Raw genomic sequence first — 15,649 nt, 5'->3', positions numbered from 1 at the left:
TTGTCAGTCGTCGCGAAGGGAAACGTGGTGGTGAGATATATCACCTGGCGGGTGTAATTAGGAGGGGAAAGAAACAGCTAAATGCAAGCAGGAGCTTTGATAGGCAACCTTCAGCGCAGAGCAATGACAACTCAGCCTTATGACGCGCGCCGAATGGCCACGTGCACATGGATGTGCATTGTAAATTGATTGGACGAAGCTCAGCAAGGCTTTTTTGGGGGGCTTGCTGGTGCTCTCATTTTTCCCCCCCTCTGCGCGGAGGAATTGGGGGCGTTAGAGCTAGGCCTGGGCCCGCCCACTACTGAAGCCGACCGCTGCGAAGTCCATGACCTGATTCGGGAATCTGTTGAGTTTTCGTCGCAAATCACCACGAACGTCCCACCACGACTCCGACATTTGGAACTTCCTGGGCAATAGCTAGGGCTCATACAGTTTGCCAGACATGCTTTCAAGAACAGTAACGAGGCGGCTCGTCTCCTCACTGCGCAACGCCGCTGCACGACCACAGTCACAACTCAGGAACCAGACACAACGGAGATGGGCAACTGCGGCGCCGAAGCCGGGATCAGGGCCCTTGATGGAGAGGCGGGCTGATAGAGAGCTTCCGGGTAAGCTCTCCCTCTTACTTCCTTAGCTTCACCTGCCTGCCTGTTTAATACTGGCCCAGAGCGCTGACGGTCGCGATGTAATTGTGTGTAGACATCAACCAAATCACCTTCCGCTGGTCCCGCTCGCTCCCCATCTTCGCCGCCGCCATCGTCCTCTCCAGCGTCGCAATCTTTAACTACCAGAAGTCGTCGTCGCCCGTGATCGCATCGACAATGTACGCTCTGCGCACCAACCCGCGGGCCCGCGAGCTGCTCGGCGACGAGGTCTACTTCAAGCACCAGATTCCGTGGATCTCGGGCGAGATGAACCAGCTGCACGGCCGCATCGACATCAGCTTCAGCGTCAAGGGCACCAAGGGCGAGGCCGTCATGAAGTTTGCCAGCTTCCGGACCTCGCACAAGGGCTTGTTCGAGACGACCGAGTGGAGCCTGGAGACGCCCGACGGCCGCAAGGTCGACCTGCTGGACGGCGCTGATCCGTTCCGGGGCATCGTTGGTGGGGATTTGGACGACGATTTGGACGAGCCTGCGTCGGCGGCGACGAGAGGCTTTAGGCAGAACATCAAACAAGGGGCGAAGTAGTGGTCATGCGAGCGAATCGAGGAATGGGCTGTCAAAAAGTGCGGTAGTAGGTGGTGGTCGTTGGGATATTCGGGCGAAGAGAGCCGCCCAGTCATGCGCCTCGTAGGGAGGTGTAAATGTACAACATGTATAGTACACGGACTCATAACAACAACGGCTAAAATGGGAAAACACTCTTCACGAGAATGTCGAGTTCCTGATCTCCTTGAGTTGCAGGTGCCTTTCCCTTGCCTGCTGCAGTCTCGCCTTGTTCTCCGGCTTGCTCTTCAACAACTCCAACAGCTTCTCCTTGCGGTACGGCAATGCCGGCGCCTTCCTCTTCTTCGCATCCTGGATCTGCACGAGACAGTTCTTGGGCCCTCCAACAGCGCCCTTGACGAGCACGATGCCCAGCTCGTTGTCCACCTTCAGCACCGTCAGATTCTGCACCGTCACCCGCTCGTTGCCCATCCTTCCAGGCATCTTCTTGCCCGGCATGACTCTGGAACCGGAGCCTTGCGAGGGACCGGTGGTACCGATGGTACGGTGGTTCTTGGAGTTACCGTGCGATGCTTCCTGTCCAGCGAAGCCGTGGCGCTTCATACCACCGGCGAAACCCATGCCCCGGGTGTTGGAGCGCACATCAACATACTGGCCCGTCTGAAACCAGTCCGGGAACAGCTGTGAGCCAACGGGTAGCAGACCCTTCTCATCGCGGACCTTGAACTCGGCGAGGTGGCGCTTGGGCGCGATGCCCTTCGCCTCGTAGTATCCCAGCATTGGCCTGCCCACGTTGCGGGGTTCCTTGCTGCCCAGGCCGATCTGAACGGCCCAGTAACCGTTCTTCTCACGTGTCTTGTTCGCGACGACCTGGACCTGATCGAGCTGGAGGACGGTGCAGGCGACGCGCTTCTTGCCGTAGTAGATGGCGGTCATGCCCTTCTTGATCGCGAGGGCGCCGGTGCGGAGAGGAGTCGTCTTCTCGCGGCGGGCGAGGGCGGCAGCGGGACCGGTGGTAAGGACGGGGAGACCGGCCGTCGGCTGGTTGAAGCGGGCTGGCTTGCTGCGAGGGGGAGCGGTCGACCAGCCGTACTTTACACCTCGCTTCGCGGTGAAAGGGAGCAGGTGGAGGCGGGGTCCGGCGAGCGCGGCATTGGATGTCGTGGACGACCCGGTTCGGAGGAGCTGGAGACAGCTCGGAGGCAGTCGGGGCGCCATGGCGATGGCTGTGTGTTGTGGCAGAGAGCGTGGATTTGCACCGAATGACGCTCTGGTGGTCGTGATGGAATTTTTTGGGTGAGGTCGGATCGGAGTGCATGCGAGGTGGAAATCTCGAAGTGGCCCGTGCACACGCCAGAACGCCAGACCAGTCAGGAGCTTCAACCAGATTCTTCATCTCCTTCACGTTTACGTCCTGAATACATCGCCTTCAATTCTTTTTCACTTGGAACTCACCGGAGCACTTTGGAAGGGATTTAAGATGGCGTCCGTCCAGAATGCCAAGGCCCGTCTCTGGTATAGGATTCTATATCGCAACGCCCTCCGAGCCGTTCAATTCTCGGCGCCAGCTCGATACGTCGTCCGCGACCAGCTAAGGGCAGCCTTCCGAGAGAAGGACGGAAAGCTGAACCATCAGGTATGCCAGAGGACGAACTGGTTTCTACAAAATGCGGCCCAAGACAGGGGACTTGAGCACAAGATCCTCAAGAATCTTATCAACGTTGCATGTGAGCGTTACAAGAAGAAACCGTGGAAGGCCAATTACCAGAAGGATAAGGACAGGAAACATAAGCCCATGTGAGTATCCATTACGATCGAGTGCGTGTGATATGGATGCTGATTCTTTGTGGTTAGGGTACAGGCCACTGAAGAGTTTACAACCACCTTTTACCACCACTTTGATATTACACTGGCCATGTTGAACAAATCGATGGGTTTGGCCTTGCGCTGTGGTCCCGTTTAATAGCATGCAGTGGACTGTCTCTTCTTTACTCGGAAGTATGATCGCATAGGCGAGAACGCCGACATGCCACTCATCACTCACTGGAGGCAAGTCAAGCTCGGCCTGACAAACATGTCGGACTGCCGCTGGAAAACGAATTTTACTGGTATCACAGCATACGCAGGATGCTTGGACGGCTCGTCGAGGCAGGCTCATCAGACCAGCCTTTGATGCTGAGACTAACAAAACGCGTAACTTGTTGTGGCGTCATGGTCGAAAGACGGCAAGACGGGAGGGAAACACGACGGCTCCGGGCGAACATGCAGCCAATCCTCAATATCCGATGGTAACCTATTGGAGGAACCGACACCCTCGCGAGAAGATCGCTGGTGCGACTTTGCAGACCCGAGCGGTCTGCAGGCGCGTGGGGTCAAACTCAACGGCTCACCCATGGTTGGTTGAGCGCTTCTGCGAAATGGCGGCGACAGCCCTTTTGCAGCCATCGAGGGCTCTCCTCCGTCATGGAGGGTAATGTAGGGCAGGGAGGGGATGAGCGGCTAGGGATGCAGTTGGGATTGGGGTGGTGGTGGGATATTTGGCACGACCGAACATGACTCTCCAAGGTCGCATAAGGTAGTTCAGCAATTTGTCGCCGAGCCGCTGCTGGCGCCCGTTAGGTGCTGATTCTTGCTGTTCCTGAGCTGATCTGATCTCGCCGCTTAATATGGAAGCCTGCTTTGAGACGCCCAAAGGAGGCCAAAGATGACGGCGATGGAAATGCGGGTGGGGTGAGGGGGAGACGTGTGTGGTGTCTGGACGTATTGTGTAATCCGAGGACTGCGGTTCGCTGGGAGCGACGCTGTTGTGCGTGGTGGGAGTTACCCCCAATGGAAGGGTCGGGGGACAGAGCGAGAGAGAGTCAGATTTGGGTGCTGAGATAAGGTACACCGTGTTACTGGGCGTTCAGAATAGCACAAGGGACTGGGTTGGGAATTGGAGAAGCTGGGGAGCTGAGGCGACGCTATCAGCTCCGTGTCGGAGCCAAGAAGTCTCGGCCGTCGCGCCGTGTCGGATCCCTTGGCCGGGGACGCTGGAAGGTGGTGCTGAAGTGGTCCTGTTTGTGTTTTGGCTTTCTCCAGATCGTCCGGACAAATACAAAAATAACGACCCTCGTCGGCTGTTAACCCGGGAGGCCGGCCAAAACATTGGACATGGCTCCGTGAAACCGCTGACACACTGCGTTGGACCCGTTCGTTGTCGTAAGGTGGTCGACCGAGCCTGCGTTCAAGAGGTGAGCGACGCAAGTCCTCGAAACAGCGTCAAGTTGAGTCTACGGAGTCCACTTGGAATGTAGCCTTCTTCTCTCACACACCGTCTTGCAGTCCCTCCTATTGTGAGTGACAGTGTGGTTTCTGTGGCTTGTGACGGTGGGTCGACAGACGGTACGACGGTCCAGTGAGGGGCGGCCGGGCTGTTTAGTGTTAGCGGCCGCTAGGTATCGACAGCCCGAGCAAATGAGAGAGGCAGGATCGCTGGAGATCCAATGACCCCCCCTGTCCTCGTTGTAGCGGATACTTGCTTCGCAGTGTTCTCCCTGCGCTGTCGATGCCGCTGCTGCGGTACAGTGAAAGCCCGCCCGCAACCACCACCTGGGCTCAATGACCATCAGATGTCCTCACCACTACACTCTACCCTACCTACCTTGACCTGAAGATGCCAATCAGGCGCTGTTTTGGATGTCTTTGAGCGGGGCAAAAGGGGCCTCCCAGGTGCAGCTTTCCGCACCTCACCACGAACGGCCCAGGCTTTGGAGCTCCAGCTGGGCCTGCCGGATGGACGCGCTGCATCAACCTCACCTCACAGGCGCATCTCGGTGGAGTTTTGTACCTCCACACGCATCTAGCGCTGTGGCGGTACCTCGACAACCACGAGGAACGACGCAGCTGCGACGCAAGGAGGGAGGGAGCTGGTGCTGGGCAGGTCCAAGTACATGAACCTTGCCTCTCCCATTGCCGACCCCGCAGTCCCAAGGTAGGTGCCAGTTGCTTTTACAAAGTAGTCGACGCCAGCCCTCAACTCTACTTGACCTGCTTCCCTCCTCTCAACTTAACCCGCAAATCTCCCATGGTTAGCGGGCACGACAGCGTCATTCTCTGGGGGTTCAGCCTTCGATCCCCAAACCATCCTTAAAGTCGTACTGCTCGCGTCCAACTACCGGTCCATCTTCCTCGTGCTCGATCTCGAACTCGTCTCTCCTTTACCGAAACCCTCGAACCACCCAACCCTCTCCACCGTTGACAAACGCCCACCGAATACGGTCTGGATGGACCCATCGCCGCTGGCACCGTGCCGTATCGCAACCGCGCTGAGGACCTTGATCTCTCGCGAGATCACCGTCTAAAGGCGCTGCCGAGCTGCCATTGTTGGAAAGCATGCCCGCGACAGAAGTCGAATACCATCCAAGACACCATGTTCCGGTCCTCCAACCGACTGCGATCATGCCTCGAGCTCAAGAAGAGCGCCCGCAGAGGCTGGTCAAGCGGTACCGGACCGAAATCGCTGCAAGCACGTCGAGCATGTTCTCGACCGTCGTCGCCTTCCCCCTCGATAGCGTGAAAACGCGAATGCAAACCTACAGATATGAAGGATTTCTCGATTGCGTGAGGCACACTTATCGCACTGAGAAGCTGAAAGGCTTCTTTCGGGGTACGCGCCTCCAATACTTGCTCTGCATGCACTCCCACACCACACCACCACAACCCCTCATCTCGACTCGCGTACTCAATGACACTAACCTTTTTGCCCCCCTAAACAGGCGTTCTGGCCCCGATGGCCAGCGTCACTCTTGTGCGAACCATTTCCTTCTCGATTTACCAACGCGCCAAATACACGTACTCTGGCTGGATCAAGCAAGCCTGCGGGTTTGACGTCCTGCAGCACGTCAACAAACAGGGCACCTATCCAAACCTCTATTCCATAGCCTGCTTTGGGGCTGCCGGTGCCTCTGCCGGCTCCTGCATCACACTTCTTGCTTGCCCTTTCGAATTGACGAAACTCAGCGCCCAGGTATCAGTCTTGTTGTCTGACCAGAAGAAGCTCGCCGAGGCCAATTGTCGGGCTACGAATGGCCACCAGGTTGCGGCCAGCTACCAGAACAAGGGCACGTTCAAGACTATGTCCAACATCATTCGCCACCGGGGTGCTTTGGGGCTCTACACTGGCTTCAACTTGCACTTGTGTAAGTCTGCCCAGGTGTACAACCCCATCCATCCCTCAGCTGACCCATCCTAGTGCGAGATACCTTGGGGACGGCCATATACTTCATGGTCTACGAGAGCGGCAAACAGCTCGGGACTACGTTTGGCGGCGACCACCCCACCACTAACAAACTAGCAGTCGTGGTCTCGGGTGGGCTTTGCGGGATAGTGTCCTGGGCAATGATCTGTATGGAATTGTCTTGTCGTCAACGACGTATTGCGGAACGCTAACTGTGCCAGATCCCATTGACTCGGCAAAGAGCATCTACCAACGAAACTCTCTCTTGTACTCCAAGGGCCAGCAAGTTGAGCCGCCACCGAAGATTGAATTCTTCAAAAAACACATGTACCGCGGTCTTGGAGTATCCATGGGACGCTCGTGCGCTGTGAACGCTATTTTCTTCTCTGCCTTTGAATTCATGAAGAAGCACGTCAATTCACTCGATGATAACTAAGGGACTTATGTAATGAAGTACATGGCGACAACCGCATCGGAAACATTGACGGCTGCATCGAGGAAAGGGCGGCGGCGTTTTGGCTCAGTGCTCAGGATGGAGCCACGGGCATAAGGTCTGTTAACAAACAAACAAACAAACAATATGTAAGGAATACGGGACGACTTCACGGACGATAGTTTAGTTCGTAGATTGGACTTGCAACGCAAACAAATAACGATTTTCAGCATGATGCACCTCGTCATTCAGTCACGCCGTGATCGTGATGCCCTCATTGATCCGCAGGAGGAGTTCATTACGTCTTAGAAGCTAGGGTTCAAGTTTGAAACAGCCTCGGATTCCTTGCCCAGTTCATTCGTGAGGACTTCGGACTGCGCATGGCGTTTCGGTGAGAGTGACATGCTTTCTTCACCTGCTCGGTGTATGCTGCAGCCAAGTGCCGGCCCCTGCTTCTTTTGCGGGGCCGTGCACCATGCCCCGCCACTATCAGCACGTGAAGATAACGCTTACCCCGACGTCACGCAGCCTGCCCTGCCTTACGTAAGTTGCAACCCGACCAGGATCGCGTTGGGCGGCTTTGCATCCCATCCCATCTCTTGTTCCGGAACAACTGACCTCGCCCCCAGCCCTGGCGGCGTATGCTCATGCACTTCGAGCATTCAAGCACCGCGTCGCATCGCATCTCATCTACTGCACCTGCGCCTACCTCCCCCAAGTGCGAGTTGCTCTTGCCGAACTTGCTTGACGAGTCGCAGGCTCAAGTATCCATCAGTGGACATTTGAATACCCTTCGTCTCCGTGATTTACTGTTGTTCTTTCGCGCAGCAAGTGCCACTTGCTGTCGTCATTTCGTCAACTTTTGAGGGCTTGCAAACCCAGGACGCTCTTGTGCCTGCCAAACGTGGACGTTGTTGACTTGACTTTCGTCTTCAAGCCATTGCAAGCCTCGATCGTCACATTCACTAACTGTCTATCCATCTTGTTGCATCTTTCTTTCTTTTTACTCTCCCTACCTACCGGATCGTTATTGAGGTTTGATCCTCAAGCATCATGGTAAGCTGATAAAAAGCACAAGTGCATCGTCGAAATGGGGAGAGAGAAGAGGTCTCAGCCGGGCCCGGCCACGGCGAAGGACCGCCACAAACGAGCTGGGAAACCTAGCAAGACCCTCGATCGGAGCGTGCCCCTGCCGCCGGGACTCGTCGCCGCGAAGCCGGTCACCGCAGTCACGAACTCAAAGCACCAGTCTTATTTCGAGTTCATTGAGAACAAAGACAAGAAGAAGCCCCTGCTCTTCGAGGTACTGCCCGAGTCGAACATGCACGTCGGCCGCTGAGCGTCAAACTGAACCACAATCACAGATCACGGCCAACCGTCAGCCACCGCCAGGGATGAAGTACATTCCAATGGGCAATCCGGAACTCACGGAGCGGTGCAAGGAGATATCAAGAGAAATTGGCGCTCTTGTCTACATAGTGGTAAGGCTGTCGGATTGAGAGGTATCAGACCAAGTACTTACGGGTTGGAAAGACATTCGCGAAGAAGGACGCGTCGGAACTGAGCCAACAGATCCACCGAGTCGGTCATCACATCCGCGAAAATATCGTGGATCGTGCGATGAGTGAACTGGGGCAGGATGCCTTTTACGAACCGACCACAACAGGACCAGACCAAGTCGAGGAGATCCCTCGCTCCCAAACGGAAATCAACAGGCAAGCCGATGCTGCACTGCGCGAGCTTTTCCCTCGCATTCCGCATACCGACAGACAGCAGATCATCGATCATGCGTTCAGAAAGGTTTGTTAATGCTTGCCAACTGCACGAAATGCGTGCGATGCTCACGGTTGCACAGGGCAAGCAGTTCAAAGGTGAACTGGTGGTGGGGTTGCAACAGGAGCTGTCGCTTTCGCGGCGCGTGCAGCTCGCCGTCCTCGCCCACATCCGGCACAACCACACGAGATACGACGAGCTCCTCCGCGAGACATCATGGCACAATGCCAGAAGAGCTACAGAGCAACTATGTCTGGACATCCTCGTCAAGTGGCGAGGCGATGACGAGAACGGACGTAACCAACTCGACGAAATCCTTCGAGAAGTAGTCGTTCTATCTGATGATTCTGATGACGAGGATTCTGGCGAGGAGCCTGATTCCGACTCATCAGCCGTGCTCACCGACAGGTCCATGAATGTCGCAAGAGTCCCAGTGCCAACCATGCGTCAAGACCGTGCCAGCCGGAGCCGCATGTCGACGGCATTGCCGTCCCATCCAGGATCTCCCCAGGCAGTCGCTACGCCAGGAAAGAAACGGGTCAACAAGAAGCATCGCAGACGTGCTGCGAAGCATAAAGAGCGTAACTTCAGTAGGTACGAGGCTGTCGCAAATGCCAGATGGTCCGCAGCCATGAATCGGCAGAAAGCAGTGTCCAACGCGCAGCCGCAGGAGACCGGTGTGGTGAACGGTTCCGTTAGTCACGGAACGTATTCCCAAAGTCAGCCTGTTGTGTTCATGGATGGCAGGGCGCCAGTGATTGACCTCGGCCCTGCGCACCCGCAAAGGCCAGCGTTCGTCTCCTTTGCCAGCAACCCTTCTCGAGAGGCCAGGCCGCTCATGGACCGTTCCTTTGCTGCGCCGCCGATCGATTCTCAATATTTTGCTTCTGGTTCTTCGTTGCACAAGGTAAATGAATCTGGGAGGACGCCTGGCCACAGCTCCGTTGGTCCTCAGGGACCATCAAGCCGTCAGCTGCAGGATTATCTGATTCCTTCGATCGAGCCCAAGTCCCCTGATGCTAGCAAGCCCCCAATGCGCTATCAACGCCCCTTGGTGGAATACGCAGATCTTGGAGATGACCAGCCCTACCAGCGGAGAAGATCACCACCCCGAGGCCCCACCCTACGAGAAGCAGACCGGCTGTCCCCTCGCCGGAGGAGTCTGGGCTACCCGGAAGGTGCTCGGCCGTTCCATGACGGTCGTGAACAGCCGCGAGCCCCCCCTCCGGCTCGGGCCCCATCTTACATCGAGTTCGCACAGGATGTTGCTCGACTGCCAGCTTACCAAGCTCCGCGCCAGGTCGAACCTTCACTGCGGAGAGATGAGGCTGTACTGGGAGCGAGAGCCAATCCCATTATTATTGAGGATCCGCATGCTCGATCCCAGACTGTTGTTCTCGGTCCTGGAGAAAGCGTTAGGGACAGATTTGGCCCAGACGTGGAGATCCTGTCCGTCCGCCGCCCCCTGCGTGACGCCGGACCTGGCCTGGAACGTCGTGTTGCGCCCATGGACGAAGGCTTCATCCGCCTTAGAGAGGATCGTCCCCATTTGCCTCGGGATGGCCTGAGGGAAGAAGGTTTCCTTCGGATCAGAGAGCATCCTGATATTGTGCCACGTCGTTCCACCCCAGTGGCAAATAGCAGACACTCTCTGGGCGATCTAAGATCCACCTTAGACTCAGACCGGTACCAACCACATGCAGCACCTGGACAGGCTATCTATGTGAGGCGTGCCGAGAGGATGCCTCCGGCTGATATGGCATACCCAGTTTCCGGCGGACGACGTTTTGAGGGTGCGATGAACGATAGACTCGCTCAGCGCCACATACCTTCGCCTGTGTATGATGGAGCGTAAGTCATGCGTTACGCAGAGTTTTATTTCTCATCACCTACTAACTGCGAAATGCAATCAGACGCACTGGTGGTTATCTATCACACCAACCCCAGGGAGCATACGGTATCCCAGTCCATCGGCATGCAAGACCGACAGTACGGGTCGACGACCCCCAGAGATTCGAGAGATACCCGCCACCTCCTCCTGGGCAGTCACAGTGGCCGCGTGCAAGCGACGATGTAATCATACTTGACTGATCACAAGCACGATGTCTACAACTGAGAAACGGGAGCATGTCTATGGCTCTCACCAGAGCCTCCAGCATTTGTTGGGCGTTGGAGGAAAGCATATATATAGTGAAGGACTTGGGGCCTTTACACCTGGATGGAAAGGTTAGGTTCCTGACTTTGTGACTGATTTGCATTTGCATTTGCATTAGAGGTGGGAGGTATAGAGAGATGGGTCCTGTTTTTGATACCCCTGCGGAACATGATAGCTGTGGAATAGCAGTGATTGGAGGAGCAGCAGTAGGACGACTATTGTCCGGAGGTAGCAACGAGGCTGAGGACATTCATGAATCAGGAAGAATCAAAATATCAACGCCCGAATGGCTTATCGCGATATCATATACCGGTAGCATTTGCAGTGTGCCTCTGAAACTGAATCTAATGGCCGCCGCCCATAATGATGTAGGCCTCTCGATGTGATGGCGCAAGAACGCAAGTAGATGGGTGAATCCAAAACGCAACGTGAAAGCAGTCGCACCAACCATCCTAAACTAGGGCCGCATCGCCGCGCAAGATGACGGGTGTATAAACATGAGCGTACTCAAACTCCATGAAATGCAACCGGCCTACAAATGCTAATCCGAACACAGACGCCTCATCACTGCAAAGGGAAGGAGGGAGGGGGGAAAAAGAGAGAACGAAAACACATGGGAGGGCTACGTCATGACGCCAACATGGCCTGTCTCGTCCTGACAGGCTGCTGTGCTTCTTCTGCTTCTGGCTCGTCGGGCAAAACGGGTTCTGTGTCGGGGACCGTGGGCAGCTTGTGTTGTTTGGGAGGGTTGCGGGCCGCCTCCTCCGCGACGACGCTTGCCTCGAGAGCCGCCAGCTCGTCTTCGACCTCTTCCTCGTCCTGATTCGAGATGCGACCGCCAAGCATATCGCTGACTTCCTGAGTGAGAAAAAAGACGACTCGTCAGCATTGTACTCAGCTAGACAGACCACCGCAGCTGTCCAAGAGCCCGAGGTCTGGGCGCGGCGGCGGCGACAGGAGCAACGAACCTTTTGGTAAGCAATGGCATCGGCCGTCTCACCCATGAGCTTCTCAACGTGCTCAATGCCGCCCATCTCGGAGTGTATCTCCTTCAGAACCTTGGTACCCTGCTGCAGGCCAAATACAACATCCTTCTGGATCATGGCGAACTCGACGGAGGAGGTGAGCTTCTCGAGCTGCTCGAGCTGGGCGTCCGTCTTTTGGAGGAGGGACTCCTGGTACTTTTTGCGGCGGAGGGCGAGGAGGGCGCGTGGCTTGTCGCCCTTTGCGAGCATCTGCTTCGCGATGGCGGTTTCCTTATCTGTCAGGACGGTGATGCGGCGCTGATACTGGTGGAGCTTGTCGCGTTGGAGCTTCATGTCGAGGATTGCCCTGCGGGAGGATGCGCGTCAGTATTACGGTCTTGCAGAGACTATTCAAGGAGTGCATAGAAGCGGCGCACGAAATCTGCGACGCTGCGCACGTGGGTCGCGAAGGTAGGGGAAGCAAGACTTACTTGTCCTGGGCGGTGACTTTACTTGCGTTGCCGCCCATCTCGACAGGTTTCTGCGGCGATTGGGAACTCTTGCTGTATTGTATGCACGATGGCAGAAGACGTGGGATGCGCGAAAAGAAAACAAAGGGAGCGCTGTCGTGTGTGTGTATGCAGAGGAACGGACGTCGTCGGTGGTCGGGCGGCGATCGGGGGTGTGTTTGGCGGTAGGTGGTGGTGGTCTCGTGCTTTGCCCGGCTCGGTTTCGAGGCGCAACGCTGCGACGGGCGGCGGGCGGACCTGGCTGGGGAATGGGTGACCAACCTACCCGCTGAGGAACACCCTGATGGGAATGTGAAGTTCGTCATTGCCCCATGTCCGACGTGGGGCCGAAGGCTTATCGATAAGACAAGAAGCGGCCGGCTTCGCGCGGGTTAAAAGGCACCGAGGTACTTGGGTGCGGTCTGCAACTTCATGTCTGTTTACATCGCGATGGCTTCAAACACCTGTTCTGCGCAAATAAGGTTGCGAGCCAAATGCTCGCTCTTCTATGTCTCTTGATAAGAACCATCAATACTTCAAATCCAAGAAAAGTGAAAAACAAAAATGGGACCTCGTGTCCCATCCTCTAGGCCCCAACCTCGCGTGACGAGAATCGAACGGCGCCTCTCCAGGATTACCAGAAACCTATGGGAGGAATTTGTTTGAACATGTGATTTTACCAACTGGGTCACGCCGTTTTCGCTGAACTGGTTGAAAGAACTTGAGGCGAAAGTTGACCAAATACCTTGGGAGTGACGAAGGTGAGAAGTAGTGGGGCTGTCACAGTCGAGGGAAGGAGCTGTTGCTCTTGAGGAAGGAGCGAGGGCAGCTGGATCCAGCCTTGAGCCAGTTCTAGATGAAGCTTCGTTCACAAGGGGAGTAGCCACCCCTCTAAAGTGGTCATTTATGCACTTCCTTGCTGCCAGTGGCCAGCCGGTATTTTCCTGGTATATTCATCATCTATAGTTGTTCCACCGCTTGGATTTATATCGTTCGATGTTTATATGTACTTTAAGCCGTTGGTTTTCACGATAGAGTACCCTCGATCGGTGGTTCTCATCACGGACCACAGCTCCGCCTCAAGCCATAACCAACAACACGAGCGCTTGCTAAGCCGCGGCTCATACTTAATCCCAATGAAGACGACGACGACGTTAGCAGCGACGACGGTGAATTAGAGCTTGTAACCACAGGAAATGTGGTCACTCTAGCACAGGGACAACAGGCGGTCTCCTAGAGTATGTGATACTAACATCATCAATAAACTGTCGTTTCGTTTCCAGAGTTCCACGATATCTGAGCACAAATGTAGTCTTTCTGCCCCGGCAACAGGAGTTTCGCTGAGCTGAAGTTCACGACCCTCCAGTGGCATCTTGGACTCGCTGCAGCCTGTCATCGACGCATTTCAGAGTCTCTACTGTACGGCAACTGAACGTTAGATTTAACACTTCTAGATGAACGTATCAGAGTCCAGTGAATCTTGAATTTCCCATCTCGGCTGCTATTATATATTACACGTGAGGCACTTCGTACCGACAATCACTCTTGCTCCGGAATCACGCCTGCGATCATCCAGTGCGGTCGTCCAGTACCGCTCACTATTTGCTCAGCATGAGAATCAACCCAGAGATACCGAGGTCTTCATCTCATATGGGATCGAAGCCGAGGTTGTAAAAGTAGGCTCATAACGCCGGAGAACAGACACAGAACCCCTCAATACGATGTATCCTGCTTTTGGAATCACCGACATACTTGGAGCATTCGTTTTGTACTCCGACCAAACGTCACGTTAACTTTGAAAGCTGAGTGTGTCTTATGATCGCCTGTAGAGTCTGGCAGAAAATACCAGAGCCCACTGAGTCCAGTATCTACATGTATGGGAATGGTGTCAATAATGTCATGACTTCGCTGTTCTTTGGTTGATTCGATCAAGTATGTCAATTGCCATCTCCTCATGCATGTCCGTAAGAAACCCGCCAAACGCATCGCGGCGACTGCCTCCTAAGGCTGGTTTGACCGAACTACCAAGTTCCCTATGTTTGGCAAGATAGCCGCTGAATTGCTGCTGAATTATAAGAGCTAATAGAAAATATGGCTTTATATGTCGACCTTCACACTTACAGGCAAAGAGGGCGCTTCCATGTGTATCATTTTGGAGCCATTGGTCACTTACATCAATACGCTTCAAGTACGGTGCAAGTGTGAGCCCTGCAGCTTACACGCGCAACTTCAAACAAGAGCACCAATACCTGAACGATCTACATGCCTAGACACACCGTTATGCTCCGGTCTTGGACCGGTGGACGGGCCGTGTGTGGGTCTGCTCAAGCATCACTACTCCGGGCACCGGCCGGAGCCCGACCACATCGGCCCGGTAACCTCATCTGACAGCAACTACCTGCGCAGAGGAATTCGCCGCGCGGACGGAAGCAGGCTTGTCGTATTCGTAAATCTCACAGACATGCAGCTCGCTTCCTTTACTGGTCCGCCGGCTTGTTTGGTCCTACAGCGCCGCCTGGACCTCTCCGATGAGAAACCGCCCGACCGGCGCCCCGTGCCCATCCTGTCCGGGGAAGCTCATCGGCGCCGAGTACGGATACTTGGCTGCAAGAGCAAGAGCAAGCTCAAGCTTCATTCGTGCTCCTGAAACATCCCCCAGCAAATGCAAACCGTAACGGCAGAGTTTTCCTCGCCATCAACTAGCTCCCGCGGACCCGTGTACGAGAAAGTCTGTGTCCTCCGATGACAACGGACTGATCAACCTTTTCGCCTACCCGGAGGCCTAACCTTCAAACGCTTTAACTCTTACATAATTAATCTCACTGTTTGGCGTTGAAAGGATTGATCGCCCAAAATAGCCCCTGTTGTAGGCAACAACCCAAAGCGCCGCTCGACTTTTGTTGAGGGTTTGGGGTCTTCAAACAAGTTCCAGATGTGGTTGTTGCCGCTGGATACAACATCACCCTGGTGAAAAGGCAACCCAGCGTAAAGTAAAGTACAATACAACCCCTAAATGTTTGTTATCCTCTATACCAGCAAAGTGCTCCGCTAAAATCGACTCTCTCTACAGAATTACTCAGCACAGATTCTCCATTCGCCGTCAGACCTTAACCAGTAATATACACTTACTAGGGCAAAGTACCACGCTTACACTCTTTCAGGGGGTATATTGTATGCACACAATGCCACCATTTTGATTCCCGCGTTGTCAACTTTTCCATCGCCACCTACCAAGAAAGCAGGAAAAGTTTGAGTGTTCCATTCTCGTCGTCCAAAGTCAAGGATCCCTGTCGTTGCTACTGCCATCGCTCCGTGGCTGACCGGGAATCGCCAACACAACAACGATTAACTTTCACGGCACTGCCCGCAACCCCGGCAGATGCACGTCTTCCATTCTGCAACGCCAAAACTCGATATTGCGACCCTA

General features: G+C 55.0%; 6 protein-coding genes across 6 annotated transcripts; 4 read left to right on the top strand and 2 right to left on the bottom strand.

The window, feature by feature from the left end:
- Window positions 1-442: 442 nt before the first annotated feature.
- COA1 (Cytochrome c oxidase assembly factor 1) lies at window positions 443-1,190 on the top strand (the record flags this gene model as incomplete). Its single annotated transcript, XM_032035609.1, has 2 exons — window positions 443-608; window positions 700-1,190. The coding sequence occupies 2 exons, from the start codon at window positions 443-445 to the stop codon at window positions 1,188-1,190; spliced, it is 657 nt and encodes a 218-aa protein (XP_031885402.1).
- Window positions 1,191-1,367: 177 nt separating this feature from the next.
- CGGC5_v009302 (mitochondrial 54S ribosomal protein uL3m) lies at window positions 1,368-2,387 on the bottom strand (the record flags this gene model as incomplete). The annotated part of the gene is made up of 1 exon (XM_032035610.1): window positions 1,368-2,387. The coding sequence occupies one exon, from the start codon at window positions 2,385-2,387 to the stop codon at window positions 1,368-1,370; it is 1,020 nt and encodes a 339-aa protein (XP_031885405.1).
- A 262-nt stretch (window positions 2,388-2,649) lies between these two features.
- On the top strand, window positions 2,650-3,132 carry CGGC5_v009301 (uncharacterized protein; the record flags this gene model as incomplete). The annotated part of the gene is made up of 2 exons (XM_032035611.1): window positions 2,650-2,966; window positions 3,024-3,132. 2 exons carry the CDS (start codon window positions 2,650-2,652, stop codon window positions 3,130-3,132), a joined length of 426 nt encoding a protein of 141 aa, XP_031885404.1.
- A 2,477-nt stretch (window positions 3,133-5,609) lies between these two features.
- On the top strand, window positions 5,610-6,823 carry CGGC5_v009300 (putative mitochondrial carrier; the record flags this gene model as incomplete). Its single annotated transcript, XM_032035612.1, has 4 exons — window positions 5,610-5,817; window positions 5,927-6,349; window positions 6,403-6,555; window positions 6,609-6,823. 4 exons carry the CDS (start codon window positions 5,610-5,612, stop codon window positions 6,821-6,823), a joined length of 999 nt encoding a protein of 332 aa, XP_031885399.1.
- Window positions 6,824-7,910: 1,087 nt separating this feature from the next.
- Window positions 7,911-10,684, top strand: CGGC5_v009299 (uncharacterized protein; the record flags this gene model as incomplete). Its single annotated transcript, XM_032035613.1, has 5 exons — window positions 7,911-8,123; window positions 8,185-8,301; window positions 8,354-8,620; window positions 8,676-10,444; window positions 10,507-10,684. The coding sequence occupies 5 exons, from the start codon at window positions 7,911-7,913 to the stop codon at window positions 10,682-10,684; spliced, it is 2,544 nt and encodes an 847-aa protein (XP_031885398.1).
- A 691-nt stretch (window positions 10,685-11,375) lies between these two features.
- chmp6 (Charged multivesicular body protein 6) lies at window positions 11,376-12,242 on the bottom strand (the record flags this gene model as incomplete). The annotated part of the gene is made up of 3 exons (XM_032035614.1): window positions 11,376-11,606; window positions 11,717-12,080; window positions 12,205-12,242. The coding sequence occupies 3 exons, from the start codon at window positions 12,240-12,242 to the stop codon at window positions 11,376-11,378; spliced, it is 633 nt and encodes a 210-aa protein (XP_031885401.1).
- Between the last annotated feature and the right edge of the window lie 3,407 nt (window positions 12,243-15,649).

Source organism: Colletotrichum fructicola (genome assembly GCF_000319635.2).
Source record: "Colletotrichum fructicola Nara gc5 chromosome Unknown KSG_Nara_v1_contig05, whole genome shotgun sequence".
Classification (NCBI taxonomy): domain Eukaryota; kingdom Fungi; phylum Ascomycota; class Sordariomycetes; order Glomerellales; family Glomerellaceae; genus Colletotrichum; species Colletotrichum fructicola.
Note: the sequence above shows the minus strand (reverse complement) of the source record. Positions and strands in the feature narration are given on the sequence as shown.